General features: G+C 41.3%; 1 protein-coding gene across 30 annotated transcripts in view; it reads right to left on the bottom strand.

Moving 5' to 3' along the window:
- Positions 1 to 17,622, bottom strand: part of CAMK2D (calcium/calmodulin dependent protein kinase II delta) — a 122,094-nt gene that overhangs the window by 54,637 nt on the left and 49,835 nt on the right. Inside the window, exon 1 of one of the 30 annotated variants that reach the window (XM_014260718.2) lies at positions 10,209 to 10,299. The exons of the other annotated variants lie outside the window; for them this stretch is intronic. Coding sequence (XP_014116193.2) covers positions 10,209 to 10,266 — 58 coding nt within the window. The 5' untranslated portion in view covers positions 10,267 to 10,299. Of the gene's footprint in view, positions 1 to 10,208; positions 10,300 to 17,622 lie in introns of those variants that run through there. 30 annotated transcript variants of the gene reach the window in all.

Below are 17,622 nucleotides of genomic sequence, written 5' to 3'. Positions count from 1 at the left end.
TGTCTTTAAAGCAAACCAAATGTGGGATGAGACACCACGTACCAGCTTAGAAGAGCATCCTCACATTCCCAGCTGAGGACAGAGACCCCTAAAACATCTGGCTGTTGGGCACACTGCTTTGCACAGCAGCATCAAAGATACTGCTCATGAAATGGGATTTAGTACAGACCCTTGGGGATGTCACAGATGCTACACAGCCCTAAATCTGTACAATTTGGAGTGCAGCTGGTCTGCTTTGTGTATACATCTCCAAAAAAGTTTACAGCTCTTAAAGCTTCGATACGCAGTAAATGATACCTTTTGCTAGGAAAGTCCTATTCATGGAATAGATTAGTAAGAATGCAAAGCATGTCTTTTTCAATTCAGAGCAATATTCTCCTCTGTCATATCCCTGTTACCAAGCAGGCCAGGATGGCACCATGGGAAGAGGCTTCTCTAGCTTTGGTGTCTGCCTCAAGCAGGAGGTGCTCTCGCTTTGTCACTTCCTTCTCTAGAACAGGACTTGGTTCCAAGTGCCTGCAGGAGCACGCATCTGTCCCTCTGGACTAGAAAGAGGCTGTTATTTGAGATGATGGAAGATGTGCTGCTCAGCCTGGGGAGGTTAATTCCTTGCTAGCCAAACTGGAGTCTGACATGTCTTCAAAGATATCTTCTTCAAGGATCACATTCTTTCTTTTCCTTTCCTCCCAAATGCCTGAATCACAGAAGTGAGATGGAACAAATCCTTCTCTGAATCAGGATCATATGCCTCTGATTGTTTCTGAAAAGGAAAACAGGCTGAGGCAGCCAGGGAAGATGGGAGCTGCCTTTTGGCAAGTGCTTGTGTTGGCATCTTTGGTCAATCCAGGCACACATCTACAGAGGGAAAATGCCAAATAAGCGAGGGCAGAGGAGAGCGATCCCTGGTGCAGACAAGGCTGAGTGCAGAGCCAACGGTGCCCATTGGCACCAGGGCTAATCCAGCATGGCCCAGACATTCTGCCTGCCCCCAGCCTGCCCTGGGAAAGACAAGGGTTGCTGGGATAACAATTTGAGAAGATACTCACAAAGTTTAAGAGGGGATGCACTACAAGAAGAATTTGTGCAGTCACTGCAGACAGATACAGCTCTTCACACACACCTATCAAGCAGGACTCAGGCACGACAAACCAAAAGGCAGCAATTACAGAGATTATTCATCCAATATAATGACTCCCATCAGAAGCTCACGCTGTCATTCCTGTTTCTCCAGAGTCACAAAGCATTCATCAGTAGTAACAGTTCCATTTATCTTTTCTGAAAGGATTTCAGTTAAGCCAAATCATTATTAACTGCAGATATTCCATCAATGCTGTTATCAATAAACACATGAGAGGGCAGAAGGAAACCGGGGTAACTCCTTTTCCTCCTGCCTGCTGTAGCCCTGTGGTCACTCTCCTTCACTGGCTTCCAGAGAAGGTGCTTAAGAGCCTCAGACAAAGTTGTTGCTCCTGAGCAAACCCCTTGGAATGCCCGACAGGAACCCGGGGAACTTACAGCCCTTCCTTCTGGAAAAATACTGTAAGCCCACAAAACATCAGGAATACCCCAGCTTTGGCTTCAGCACTGATATTCACCTGAAATACTTTCCAATCATCATACTGGAAATACCCTCATAAGAATTTTAGGGAGAACTCCTACAAGCTTGATTATCTTCCATTTAGCCACTAGTCACATTTAGTCACATCCAATCTGACTGGAAAGTAAAATTATCTCCTCTGTGTGACTTTTTGTGCTGAACTGCACTATTTTGTGCCTATCCCACTGAAAACAGCTTGATATAATGGCCAAATAACTTTATGATTTCCTTTTTGAATTTCTGCCTTTAAGAAAAAAAAAAAAATCAAATCCAAATAATAGTATTCCACATCCTTACAGTGAAAATTAAATTTTTCCAGGCAAGGAGTCAAGTCAAACAGTAGACAGAGAAATTCTCAATGACAAAAAGAAGTTTAACCACACCTAAACGTACTGCCTAAAATATTTGTGTGAAACTGCTCATGTGATCGTTTTGCTAATTTTAGTATCTGAATTAGTTCCTGTTACAAAGACAAATGATTGGAGAAGACTAAACTTCACACCGAAGTTATGTTGCACAGCAGCTGCACAGATGTGCACTGAGGTACCAAACTGCCAGGGTGATGCTTCTTGGGGAAAACTCTCTGCAATCCCACTCATTTTGCTTATGAACAGAGCATGGAAAGGAATTAACAGAGTCCATGGTAAAGACACTCTGTTTTCCCTTTGGTACTAAAGATTAAGATCTGTGGAACCCCAGAGTAACTGCAGAGTATCCTGTAACTCTGTGAAGTTTAATGTCTCAAATCAGTGCACCACAAGGAAGTTACAGGGCACATCCATCAGTAGCAGAGGTTAAAAATGGGTTTGAAAGCCACAAAAGCTCATGCCATATTTGCTGAAATATGCAAATTACTTCAAGTTTCTGCTTTCCTGCAATGATGAAAAAGGGAAAAGGATGTTTTCCCTCCATGTTCACTTCCAGAAGTTTATTAGGGTATTTATGCACACCTTACATAGACCACTTATTGAAACTAACAAACACCCCAAACCAAAACCAGAATACCCTTTCAAAAATGAACTTAATTACTTAATGGAAGGAACTTCCTGGAACGGTTTAATTAATCTTGGGGTGTTCCATGAATTGGTATCTGCCTGCCAGTAGATATGGGATAAATTGTTGCATTTGAAAATGAAAAGACAAAATACAAATAGAAAAAAAAAACCAAAACCCTCAGTCACTGAAAAGCCATAACCAGATATGTTTTTACACGTATTTGAACCACTCTATCTTCTATTTCAAACACCTGTCTATAAGAATTTTCTGCTGTCCTGTCTCTGACAAAGAAAGGCTTGTGCTCAGCAGAATTGCTTGGCTGAGAAGTGCAAGATCTGCTGTGGCTTAGCACTGTCAGAACTCACATCTTCCTGCAAAGTCACCCTTTGCCACCTTTCCTGTTCTACTGCATAAAGCAAAGCAACGAGGGACGAAAAATAAAGTTACTGCTTGAACTTTACCAGAAACTCCCATGGACATCAGTGCAGGACCCTTTACGGCAGTACCAAGAACCAGGACTGAAATCAGCATTCATCCTACAGCTTTTAATCTGGATCCCAAGGGAAATGTGCTGGGATCCCAAGGTAAACACAGAAGAAGCAGAACAGAACATGCAAAGGTTTGTGACCCACTGCTCAGGAGTGCTGCTACTGGCACTGATCTGGCTCCCTTCCAACAACATCTTCACTGCAGCCTCATTCTCGGCGCCTCAGCGCTCCACCGTGTCCCCACATCCTCTTTTGAACGCCTGGGATAAATGGAAGAAATAAGCTCTGCTGAGCCACCAAACCCTTTAAATCAGTGGTGCATAAGAGTCACAGCTATAGCTCCCAGGCAGGGAACTCGGCACGAAAACTGAGTCTGTGCTGTCCTTACTGCTCCTTACACTCACATTTCCTCTCACACAACACTGTTCTGCTGAGACCAGGGAAGCCTGGGGCCCTCTATAATAAAGCTCATCAGGTACAGTAAAGAGAATTTGGAAAATATTAATCAGAGCTGCTACCTAAGAGTCTGAAATATTTAGAGGCTAATCTGGTAAGATTAGTACAGTAGCAATGCTCCAGGGCAGCTCCTTTTTGAACAACACTAAACACAGAATAATACTTTGCATACCTAAGAAAATAATCCTACCCCATGCTGTCAAACACACCAGCAGTAAAATACAATACTTACAGTCACTAAAGGACTTGATGCAAGTCAGCAGTGCTGTATACACCATTAACAGGTGCCCTGTATTCAGCAACAGCAAACCAAAACTATCTAACACCCCAATTCCTTCAAAAGGTACTCTTTTTATTACAGTGCAAATTCACAATTATTTAGGGCCAAAAACTTGAGAAAAAAAACCCCTATTCATCTGCATCTCAAAAATTCATATAATAAGAAATGATGGGAAAAATAACAAAAGAATTTAATATTTGGAAATACTGCCTTTTTTCCCAAGGCACTGCAACAGCAAGTGTTGAGTACTATGAACAAAATGCCATATATTCCAAAAACATTCATTTGTGAGCAAAACCCACCCCCATCAAGTCCCTCTCAACAAACAGCTGTATTCTGATTAAATGCCAGCCTACTGCATGCATGTGGAGAAGTCACTTTGCCAAGTGTTAACGTTGGCAAAAGGTTCTTGCTACAGAGAAAATGAAAAATTGCTTGTCAAAGTAGATAAAAGATCACATTTTGCACGGAGACTAAGTGACTCCAGGTATGGATGTCAAAGTAGATGGCCTCAAATTACCAGCTCTTCTGTCATGGAGACACTCTCACTTCATTGCTGCTAGCTGAAGACTGACAGTCTTTAAAAATATAATTTCCCAGATAAAATTAGCTAATTTAAAAAAGAACACAAACCCAAGAGCTATTCCAAAACATATAATTCTGTGTTGGTAGTCCCCAGGGAGAGCAGTTGAGATAATTGACTCTTATCTCTTTATCCCACAGGCTTTAGTTGATTTTCAGAGCACCATAACACAGGTGTGCGTGCATTTTCTGTGTGCACACGTGCCCAGAGCAGTTCTGTGGAATCAAATCCTGGATCTGTGATGTGAAAAGGAACAGCTGGAGCAACACACCTTTAATTATTCATGTATGAAAACAGCAAAATTGGATGGAATCGTTGCACAAAAGAATGGGGGACTAAAATGTACACCTGCACCCTCATGTCTTCATTTATTAGACAACCGTGTCATTTACTGGAAATCCTGTGTTTCGGGGTGAGCCAACTCCTGTTTGCAGCTGAAGGCCTGCTTTTGTAAGTTTAACAAGATTTTTTACAAAGCAACAAAAAGCCTTACAGATGTCATCAGATTAAGCCTTATGCGGATAACTGCATGGATTAAAAGCAAGTCTGACACAAATTTTTGCTATGAGCAAACTGATGTCTCAGCTGCCAGTGTTGATGCTTTAAGCACTAACATTTTTTAACAATTTTTGCATTCATCAGAACATGCAAGAAGAGGAATAAAGACACAAGAATTTCATGGAGTGTTAACTAATAAAAGGACAAGCTGTAATACAGGGATGTTACATCAATTAAAAATAAAAGGCTCAGGAAAGTATACAGCGTACTTTAATGGAGAGAATGCAATTGCCCAATCATCAAAATTAGACTTTATCCCTTTTAATATTTAGAGTGCTAAAAATTCCTGGGAATAGGTTTATATAAACAATATGTAGGGCCTACACATGGACAAAATTGGCTATTGGGGAGTTGTAATCATTGGGTAGGACACAGCCTCCCTTCTTGGCTCTCCTCTCTTAAAATACATAAAGAGAGACATATAAACAATTTATATAATGACCACTCAGAGAAGCACGAATGTTTATTTTTTAAATGCTCCCCTTTCATGAAGACCAAGTCCCAAGGTATTTAAGGGCATCAGCTTAAGAAAACTAAGTTAGCTTAGTTTAAATATTTCAAACAAAAAGGAAAGCAGAAAATTGCAATCCTGTGGCATGACTCAAGAGGAACCACAGAAAAGAAACCTCTCACACAGGAGCCAAGTATGCCCCAAGCAGCCTTAAACAATGTTTGCAAAGCAATTACCGCTGTATTTAAGGCACCTTTATTAAGTATCAATTACCTTCAGATAACCTAGGCTAAATCTTTCAGTCAGTAACAGCAATAATTACATCTAAATTTCCTAAATTTTTCAGTCTTGGCCTTTTTGGTTTTCAGTTTTAAAAGCATTACTTTACCAGAGTAAAGACCATCAAGTAAAACCAAAAGGTGATAATGGTGGATTCAAGGTAACCTAGAAGAGCTAAATTGAAAGCTGATTAGAAGAACTGTGAAAAGAAATAAGAGAATATTAAAAAATAGCTTTAGTGATGTTTATGTCAGATACCAAATGTTTTAAAAGCTGAGTAATAATCCAGTTCTTGTATGCAACTTGAATCCAGTGCCCACTGCTATATAAATATCCTAACAAAAACATATTTTTTATTAATCCCAACTCTGACCAAGGGAATACTGAAAACCTAGTACTTGTATATGCAGTCATTGCTTTTTGGTCTCCCACTGCTTTAGGTGAACAAGGGCTCCTACAACTGCCCCTTCTGGCAAGTGGAGGCACCTAAAGCATTCTGCCCTTCTCCCCTGTTACCCTTCAGATCATTATATTACACCTACATCGTAGCACGATGGAAATGCAGCAGGGCTCAAGAGCCAGCTCTCAGGTCTGATGACTTCATTAAACACCCTGTAAATTCCCCTCTTCCTGACAGAAATGGCATGCAAATTTATCCTCATTCAACCAAACATTTTGCCCCCTCTCTTTTGCAAGGCTGATGGAAATATGACATTCCTGCCCGCTTCTTCCCCCCGAGATGCACAGCACTTTTTCCTTTTACTAATAATACAAAAAAAAAAATAAAAATAATAATTTCAGGCTAAAAATTGAAAAGAATAAAATAAATCCAAAGCCAAACTCAGTAGTGACTTAAAATACAAACATTCATTTTCTTAAAGGAAGTACTTTCAAATCTGTGACTAAACAGGAATTTTCTGCTCTAAAGCAGATATATTATGGAGAAAATAATTGGAAGAGAAGATGTTTCTAGAACCTATTTGGAGGAGTGTCCTGGTCACTTTGATGCAATATGATCAAGAAATTATGGTAAAGAAGATGTTTTTAACAAACTACCTTCATGAGGAATTTAATAAATGATCATGTAATGCCACAGAACACATGACCATTTGCTATCTAATGGAATACAATCCTTATTTATTAAGGATTTCCTTTCCCCCAGCTGTGATGCAAATGGCCACAGAGAAAATTCCAGTTGGCTGTTCTGAGGCACTTAACCACTCTAAGAAGCTGAGCAGAACAAAAAGCTGTAACAAATACACTCCAATAAATAAACACTTGTAAACATTTGCACAAGTGCTTTCCATATGGACTGCATGTGTTGGGAAGAACACCACACAATTCCAGTGTGACCCAGTGTTTCCATGAAGGTGTCTCTGCCCTGATTGCTGCTAAAACAGCTCACAAGGACCTGCAGGTCAATGAGCCTGTAAAGAATCTGCCACAGCAGCTTCCCAGGTAAGTGATAATCGTGCACACAGAGTTGTGCTTTTATCACATTACTCATCCCAGACACAGAACTGCTCTGCAAAGCAGCACTGTAAAGTAAATAAGGGAGACTAATTATGCCTGCAGAAACAAATCCCTGACACTCATGATCAAGGAATCCTGTCACATTTCATTTCAGCTACAACAAAGAACTCAAGCCATATTTCCATGAGGCTAAACTTTCCATTTCCTACAAGAGCTTCCAAGCAAGAGCATGCATCTGGAGAGAAAACCAAACCAGCAAATTGCACTGCTAAAACACTGCTGTGATGGGGGACAGAAAATGCAAGTGCACTGGAATTGCCTCATCCAATTCCCAGTGCCAACTGTGGAATGTGAACCAGAGGGGAAAATCCTCTCTTGTAGGCTCTGCCCTTAAATCTGTGTTAGACACTGCATAAAATAGGCTGAAGGTAGTTTTTCAGCATATACATATGTACACATCAAAAGTATCATTACTGTCCTGCTCATCTCCTGAAAATACAGATATTCAGAAAAAGCTGCTACTGTGCTTTGGTTTCTCACAGGAACTGTATGTAAGACCTTGTAAACAATAAATAACTTTAAGGTTATAAAGCTCATTCTACCTCAAGCTGGAGTAAGTAACATTTAAAATGGAAAGTTCATTTTCAAATAAAGTTGTCTCTAGGAATTCTTGCCAACCCTCCCTGTGAGAAGACGACAAAAGAATATACAAGGGAACTTTATTTGCTCTTAATTCTTGTAGACTGTGGCATTACAAATACTTGTTAAGACCTTTGTCTACAAGAGAAAAGTGCTCTCGTTTATGTTATGATGTTGGCATAAAACCAAATTTATGCTCTCTTAATTCAGCTTAAAACAAAGCATCAGCTAATTTAAACTGGAACAATTTCCCAGTTTACAGAGCAATAGGTGGCCGCAAAGAAATAGCTACCTCAGTTTAAAAATAAATTAGCTTTTGATTAATTTGGGAGAGCTTTTATATGCAGACAGACCTAGAATTCTATTTCCTACGTGGTAAGTGTAACATTAATTACCACCGTGCTGGAAGTGTGACATTAAAGGGAATCAGTGGGACCGGAAATACCGCACATTTGCGGTGAGGATCACGCATCCCATCGTCTTTTCTAAAAGAAGTCAAAAGTCCATAAATTACAGTAGGAATGTAGTCACACCCCTCAGTGATGTGGTTACAAACATCAGACAGATCTGAGCTCATTTTCTGAAGACCCATACAAAAGTCAATGAAGCACAACCACCAATTCACTTAATCACAGTAGGTACCACCTCTGAACGACTGTTTGTTTAGTGTGGTAACAGGACAACCAAATCACTTATCCTCCACTCCAGGGATTAAGATGGACTCCTGTGATGGCAATACTAACACAATATGGCATTTAAGTGATGACTATTTTTCCAAATTAAAAACTTAATTTAAAACCGAAAGAAATGTTAAGATAACAGGTCTTCTCTAGAAGCAGACCGAGTCTACATCGTCTCTAAATCATTTCTTGATTATGCTCTATATTATTCTAATGCACAGCAGCCCCTGGAGATCAAAAAAATGGTTAATTCTGAAGTGATGGCAGCATTTGGCAGGCCATGGACCTGCTCCAGCAAAAAATTATTTCCAGGACAATAAAGCCAACTTCACAGAAAATTCTGTATTTTATGGAATTAACTATTACTTTCTCATGTTATACAGTACCACTGTAAATTCACCTTCTCCCTTCCTTCATCTGATGGGGTTTTTTATGTCTGTGCAAGCAAAGAAGGCTAAAGCCAATTTTATAGGACCAAGTCCCTGAATTTTGTGTTACCAGCTTTGAGGAAAAAGACCTAAAACGGATGCAACAGGCCTAAAGCATGATTGTAGTGACATCTCTGTCATTGATGCCCTCTTTCACAACCATGAATCCTGAATATTCTGAATGGGAGCAATAGGAGCATCCCAGAGACCAGCTCCATCCATCCCACTGCACTTTATCCCCTCTTAATTTGTTTATGGTAACAACAGAGGAAACATAGGGGATTGTGTTTCTTATAGTCACGAAATGTGAAAAAGCACTGGCTGAAAAGTGTCTGAGAAGAAAAAAGTCAGGTTAGGTAACTGCTCTCCTGTTCCCATCTGTGTGGGCCATCCATCCAAACCTCTCTGTAACCTGGAGAACCAAAGGCCTCTACAATTACCCCAGACAACATCTAAGCAGCAGGAGCTCGCAGTACGTTAACAGAGCGAAACACTGCAAGGCTCTAAGTACTATGCCCAGACAGAGTGTTCCCATAATGATCCCACTCCATCTCTATCCACTGGGCTGGGCTCAAAACCATCTGTATTATTTTCTGAGTGAACGTGCCTTCCCCCTCTATCAATTAACTATCACAGTAAGTCATGCTACCACAGCTGAAGACAACTATAAATTACTGTCATTTCCCTAACGTGCAGATTCACAAGTGAATGATAATCCCAAATGATTCCAAGTGTTTGTTTTACAAAAAAGCAGGGAATGCATATTGACTTAATAGATGACAAACTTGAGGCTTATGATGAGAAACTGCCATTGTCTTTTAATCACAGTCTCACAATAAATCAAAATTAGAGAGCTTGTCCTGTCCTGTGGGACCATTTGTAAGATTGCAATTAGCTCAGTGACAACCCACATAAACTTGGATGGAAATGCTGCAGGAGAGAGCTGAACCCGGTCTGTATTCACAAACCCAGACTACTAGCTGCAGTTGAAATCTCCTTCTAAATATTCCTCTCATTTAACACATCCAGTAACTCCCAAAATACATATATGCTACACAAGATAGCTGCAAGCCAGTCAGCTGCAATTGTGGTTTTACATCATCGAGTCCTTCCCGGCAAGACTGCACAGTCAAACTCAACACAAGCCCGGCACTAACACCATCGACATCAGACCAAGTAGAAATTGCTGAAACATGATTAAGTAACTCTCAAGGTCACCTAGTAAATAAATGCACACCAAATTATTAATTAAACAGCACTACTTGGGCAGTACAATTGCTGAGACACGAGTGCTACTCACTGCTGTGCAGCACAGGGGCAGGAGCTGTGGATTTGATTACAATGCAATACCAGAACATCTTCAGTGCACAGGTATCAGGAGCAGAGTGTCATGCTTGGCCCAGTATGGCTAGAAAGAGAAGCTGGATGCATTTAAAGGAGACAGACATGTAGAGGACAAACTAAAATTAGAAGTACATTCCCATGGGCAGTCCATGAGAATACTAACACCCTGGTGAAACCACTATAAAAAGAACTTCCAAATTTGGAAGGTGACTAGGAGGACAGAGGTATCATTAATCCCCTCTCAACTGAAAAAAATGCCTGGATCAGCAGTTTTGCAGGAGTAGAAAAGTCTCCAGTGCCGAAATCTGAAAAAGGCCAGCCTGAACTGAGCAATTATGAGCTATTTATCCACTGCCAGTGATGGAGGTTGGTGTTATCTGCAGGGTCAGAGGATTCACTCCATGCCAGGATGCAGCAGAAAGACGAGGAGCAGACCAGCTTGCATCCTTTGGAATGCCACGCCTTTGGCATGGATACTCCCAACAGCAGTGCAACAAAACCAGGGTAAAAAGGGAATTTGTGACTTTAAAAGCAGAAGTTTGAAGGAGCAAGCCCTGATTTTCCATGTATCTAAGATACTATAAAATCTCTTACTGAAGTGGCATTCCATTAAGAAAGATGTAGAAGATGCATATAAAATGCAAAACATAAGCAGAAAAGGGATTTCTGCATGTGACATGGCACAGACAAGTTCAGCCTACAAAAAAGCTCTTCCAAATCCACATCTTGGAAATCCTGCAATCCCAAGAGTCTGTTGCCATTTACAGTTTTTAGTCAAATTACACTTTCTTTAGGAATTTATGTCACAATATTTAAAAATGAATGCAAATGCAATTTTAAGAAAAGAACAAAAACATCCTAACAGGGATGCAGCTATATTGGGGAATACCCACTTTTCCTTTAAGTACCTGGTTTGCTGATCTGCAGGGAAGACTGAAATAAGTCTTCTCCAGGGGGCAAATGGCAAGACAAGAGGCCACAGCCACATGCTGGAGTCTGGAAAATCCCAGCTAGGCAAAGAGTTATTTATTTATTTACATGGATAGGAAGGTGATCAAACACTGGAGAAGTGCCTGGAGCAGCTGGGCCATCTCCTTCTCTGCAGAGTCTCCAGACTCAGCAGGATGGGCTCTGATTTACCTAAACTTACTGGACACAGTTTGAGGAGGGAGTTGGGACTGGATACCTTCCAGAGATCCCTTCCAACCCACATGACTCCATGATCCATGACATTTTCTTGCAGAGGGCTGGGTATGTAAGTAAAGCAAGATGTCTGTGCAGATGGGAGTAGCCCCACAGATCGTCTCTCCTAATGAGGTCCCCAGTTTGGTATTGCCTCTGGAAAAGGAGCACAGACATTCCAAAGCTCCACAGTGAGCTCCCAAAGCACCACTCCTGATTTTTGGTTGCAAAGTCAAAATATGTCCCAGGGTCCAAAGTCAGGAGTCCTGCTTTTTGCCTCTTTCTGCTCCCAGCTCACATGCCCAGTGTTTCCCGGTCCTGTTCCTTCTCTCTGCCCCCATGTGTGAACAGATCCTTTTCTGTTTGCCACAGGGAAATGGGGGGGGGGGGGGGTGTGTGAGATGGGATGTGGCTTTCAGGTGACACAGACAGCCCAGCACTTTTTCCTTGGAGACACTTCATCCAGAAGCAGGGTGACAGCTCACCCACCATGGGTTAGGATGCCAAACACTCCAAATGGGCAGATTTAGGCTGCCTGGGAAAGAAATGCTGCCTGAATGGTAATTCCTTATTTTCTCTAGGGAAAGGGAACAAGACAAAAGTGTCCCACAGAGTGGGTTCAGCCCAGAGCCACAAATGCCAAGGGCTGAGGCAGGATTATCACAGAAAACACATGACAAGTTTTACCACCCCTGCAGAAGCTGCTCTAATGCCATCAAGTGATGCCCATCCACACCACCCAATATCCTGCAACCTGTTTTCGGTTGGGGGTTGGTTTTTCCTCACCCTCAGATCAAGCAAAGGTTCCCAATATTTGGGTATCAATCCAAGAACCAGTGCAGAATTCACCAATTACACCATCAGCAACATAATCTGTAAAAGCAAAGGAAACAGAACTTTCAATATCCCCTAAAAATGTGCTAAAAATGTCTGTGCTAACTTTACTGAAAGAAAAGGCTTAGTTTAGCTGAAGTAGTAGAGATATCTGTTTTTGGAGGAAAGAGTCCAGAGGAAAATTACATATTTGTGGTTTAGCTGGGAGTCATGATGTCTATCCGTATGCATAACACGTGGCTGCAGATTCATAACAAACAAAGCTTTCAAACAACAAAAAAATGTAAGTTCTGAGAGATCCATCTTGTGTGTGCAGAGAGAGAACAATTCATTTCAGTAGAGCTTATTCCATGGCTCTTGAAGTCAGCAGTGCAGCCAATTATGAAACTCTTCATTCCAGGAAAGACAGAGAAAGTAAAGCAGAACAAGAGATGAAAATTCAAGTGGGAAGTGTGGCAGCCACCCCAGTGCTTACCCCCCACAGCAGGATCCTCAAGAGATGTGTTTAAATTCCACTTCCCATTTCTGTGGATTACTCTGTTTTACATTTTAAATGACTGGCTGCAAAAGTGGAGTGGACTTCAGGGAAAGAAAAAATGTTTAGGAGAATCTGGACACACTGTGAAAAGAACTTGCATGCATTTAAGGAAAAATACAAACAGAGGCTTAAGTGGAGATGGAAAATGCTTCAAGATCTGGTTCACACTTGATTTATATTGAATCATTACCTATTTTGGTGCAAATTAAGCATGTACTTTCTGAGGCAAAAAATTACAAAATTGGTGGCAAACCTTAGTAAAACCTCATTTCCTTGGTCTATTATGGATACCGCTACAGTTATCAGGGATATTAGAGCCAGCAATGCTTCACTTGAGCTAAAATAACCTTGTGCTCCATTAAAAGGAAAGAGAATTAATGTAGCATGGCAAAGAGTGGTGTCATTGTCTGCACTCAAAGACATTTTTATGCTTCACAGTAACCCAGAAAAGCAAAACTTAAAGATGCAATGCCACTCTTAGCAGACTAGAAGTATTCTGCTGCAAACAAAAGAGACAAAAGCTGTAACAGGGAATAAAGCTGCCTTCCCCCTACTTTGCTGGCACACTCAGACCACATTATCTGATGCTTCATATGGCTCATGCTGAAAATCACTGACACATTGATTAGCACTACGTAACTTACAGTCTTTTAACTACTGCGGGCTTTGATACTCCACTCACTTCAGGGCCACCAAGAGCTCTACACAAAGAACCTTCCACACCAAATCCTTACAACAACACAAGTAAAAACTTTCAGCCTTTTCCTCTTCAACATCAACATACACTGACAACAACTTCACCAACTCAAAGGAATCAGATGCACAGCAGTAATGAAAACTGCTGAGAAGGAGAAAGCCTGCAGAAAACCCAGCTGCAACAAACCCCACTATGCCCCCCTGTGTGCTCTTGCCTGGTGCAGTCTTGTTCCAGTACATTCAATTTCACAAATAGCAACTGCAAAACCAGCTTCTGTATTCTGTTGTTGCACTCCACTAGTCAGTTACTTGCTGTAACCATGGCTGACTTTAAACATTCAAATCTGATATTTTATAATACTCATTAAATTGGCTCTTACATTAAATATTAAATCATGTCATATCACTGGTTTATTTGGTTTCTTGATATTTTATTTTAATCCTCTCAAGGAGTGAATGGTTCACCTTCTCAAGGAGTGAATGCATCACGGAAATTGCAAATTTAATTAATTCAACAGAATGGATGAGATTTAAAACTGTTGAAGTGATCAGCTCATCTAAGCAATAAAAATAATTAAAGGAAGTGAGATTCTCTAATGCATCAGTCCCATGTAAACTAGAGCTTTATATTTATAGGAAAAGTTCTATTTATTTAGTTGCACAGCTATAGTTAATACATCCCTGGGGACCATACTTATGGAGCATAAATTTATATAGCTGGGGATTGGTTTGATTTTCACCGCATCAGAAATGAACCATATATTTTTGACATGAAGTAAAACCTTAAATTAAACTCAGAGAAATAAGTGTGCTCAGGAACTACATCTGCTCAACTTGAACAGGCCTGATTTTTACCCTGTGTTTGGTTTAGAAAGTAACTTAACTAATACCAGCTGAGTTACTCACAACTGTGCCACAGTAAGATAAAAGAAATACAGAAAGGAGTTACTGCATTCACATTTTCTACACATTAATAGTGTTTCTCTTGAGATTCTTGGGACTTTATGCATACTTGGTGAATACAAGCATAAAGGACATGTGCATAAAGTCACAAGCCCCCCTACATATCTTGAATTATCCTCTGTTCAAAAGCGACAAGGCAATATGCAGTTTCTTATTTTCCCCCATGTGAGGAATTTAACCACTTCAACGCTCATGCTTTATGTTACGGTGGGAAGAGAAGTGACCCCAAAATGCAGACTTTTCCTACTTGTGGCAAAAGGAGTAAGCTGGACACCAGCACAGTGTGGTGAGGAGCAGTGCCAAGTAGGGGTGATAGCAATTTCCTGAGCCATTGATGAGAAGTTCCCAGCTCAAAGCATGGAAAGGAGCAGACTCCAAATGGACACCAACACACTCATGAAACCAGAGTAGGGATTTGTCTTTTTTCCTGTGCACCAGTCTGTTCTAAATCTAGGCTGCCTCTTGGCCTGCTCCAACACCAGCCTGCCTTGGGAAGACACTGCCCCATGCTCCCATCTGCTGGTGCAGCTCCAGTTGTTCAAGGAGCAGAGCCCATCCTGCTGTCAGAGCACACCTGTGGTGATGCCTCAGCATGGCTGAACCAGCAGATCCGCAGGAATGGGCCCCATCTCTGCCTGGCAGCCCTGCTTACCTCTAAGTACCCTGACTTACTGAGCCATTCAGGGACAGCCAGGCCTTGTGCCAAAAGGACTTCATTTATCACCCGAAGGGCTGCCACGTGTCAGTAAAATCTGCTGCTGCCTTTGGGGAAGGGCTGAAGATTGATCAGAGCCAGACTTGAGCCTGATGTTGCTGGCTAATGGACCCTGCCTGCCTGCCATAGCTTGTACACTGTCTGGAAGGCCTGGGAGGAGGTGGCAGAGGCAGGGAATGATGGGCTGTAAGCAAGTGAGAATGCAAAGCCAGCAGAAGCCCCTCCAATAGTTACAGAGAGATCTTCACAGTCTAACTCCCATTAGGAAAATACTACTCAAATGCAGCACAAACCCTGCAAGAGCAAACTCCACTTGGGAAAAAACCTCCATGGTTTTATCAGGTTTGAATCAGCAGTTTTCCAGAATGGGTCAGAGCTTGTATCATCAGGCTAATGCAGATTTTAAAATTATTTGGGATCTCATAAACCAAAATCAGCAAAGCAGTTGTAAATCAATGCCAAACGTCGCAACAAGATGGTGCAACAGTGTTACACCACCAAAAATAAGTTGATTGCAAGACTAGAAATCAGAGTGCTAAAACTAACTTTACCCAAAGTTAAAAGAGAACAAAGAAATCAAAGTTTACCAAAAGAAGATAAAGGTGAGAAATCAGGAAAATGACAATGGATTTCTCGGTGGAGAGATGGTTACTTAGCAGTTTTCTTTCCAAACTTCTAAATTAAAAAATTGGGAGCATTAGTACACAGGGAACTGCTAGAAAGGTAATAGTTACCCAAGATGACAAATTCTGTGTGGGTATGTGCTCAGCAAAGAAGGTAAGCTTTTAATGTAAGCTGATGTGCAACCTCACAAAGAAAAAGCGCTAGATTCTCTGAACAGCAAGGCTTAACCTACATTTCCATCCATTGTCAACTCTGTAAAAAAGCAACCCTCTACATACTAATGTACAGCCATGTCACCACAGTAAGAACCTGAGAAACATGGCAATGCTGAAAATCACACTAATGCACGAACTCCTGCAGCCCAGGAGCTGTTAGCACAGGAACATGAGCTGTGTTTGCCTAGAAATTTCCTAGTGCAGGGTAGGAGAGGTCAAATTACTCCAGCATAGCTGGAAGAGGAGAAAATACCAGTATTGCCAAAGACTGACAGGGAAGAAAGGATTCTGAGCCCCCTCAAAGTTGGTTCTCAAGGCCTGCAAGTGGCCTGCAAGTTCAGCTAATGGCTTTTGCCTCATTTTAATTCCCAGACAAAATTCAGCAGGGCTCGCTTTCTACTGCAGCAATACAAAGCATTGAGGTCAGAAGAGGCAGAAATCACAACAAGGAGTATTGGTGAGGTGCAACTGGAAACGATGAGGAAATTCTTCTAAACAAACTTTCACATATAGATTACTTAAGTGGGAAATGGAGATTTGAAATTAGAGAACAGAAAACACTGTAATCCACTTGCCTTATTTTTCTGACACCACTCATTAGGCATCATACCTACAAGGCTGGACAGAGAAGAAATAATACATTTCTTAAAAGGATGAATGAAAGAAAGAGATGCTGAAAAATGAACTGAATTACTTATGTGCAAAGCAGTGTCTGCATAGAAAATCTCAACTTTCAGAGATGTACTGGAGCTCTGCCTGTAAAAGAAGGGAAACAACTTCTACAAGGAAGATTTCTGTGATACCTCTTGGCTATGAATGTGAACAGTAAGGACTGCACAGAAACAGAATCATTTAACATTTGGCCTTTCTTCAACAATATTTAGCTTTCCAAAAATAACTGCCTGTACACGGTCATCTTTAATTGGTTGGGTGGTTTCTCAAACTAGATCTCTGCTTTCCTACAGAAATCCCACTGAAAAAAAGCAGTTACCATTTTTTTCTTATTTTTCTTAACTTACTTGATGTTAGAGCTGAGCTCCCTTCCTCTGGCACACTTCCTTTTTCACTCTTAGTGCTTCTCAGTGTGGTGCAGCTCCATTACTCACCAGAGATGACAGTTTAAAAGGGGATGTGATAGTGACCCAAGCATAAGAGCTCCAGCAGGGTGCTGGCAGCACTTGGAATGATTTTACGGTCATCATTTAGCTGGCTGAGGGCATGGCTGCCGGAGAAGGGATATGACAGAAACGACGCCTGCTGCCAAACCCTGGCATGCCAATTCCAGGTCACAAAAACCTTCTCTCAGACAGATCTAGAACATGGCAGTTTTTCTGAAACAGGAGCAGAACTCTTCGTCCATTATCCCTTAAACTGTGCACTTTGGTGCAGGTGGTGATGCACAGTTTGTGCAGACTTGCAGAGCCCTACCTGCCTGTCACCAAAGCTGTCACTGCCTGTTTGCACTCCAAGCCAAAGCTCACAGATACAAACTGAGCATGTGGAACAGCTGGCTTGCCACAGAGCAGCTGAACCCCATCCTAACACTGCTCCAAACCACTCGACAAGATATAGACTTGTGACCACATGGAACCAATTTAGACTT

This window comes from Pseudopodoces humilis, chromosome 6, assembly GCF_049639895.1.
Source record: "Pseudopodoces humilis isolate 2021_Gansu_Grassland_sample_001 chromosome 6, ASM4963989v1, whole genome shotgun sequence".
Classification (NCBI taxonomy): Eukaryota; Metazoa; Chordata; class Aves; order Passeriformes; family Paridae; genus Pseudopodoces; species Pseudopodoces humilis.
The sequence above is the reverse complement of the archived record's forward strand: the minus strand, read 5'-3'. Positions and strand labels throughout refer to the sequence as shown.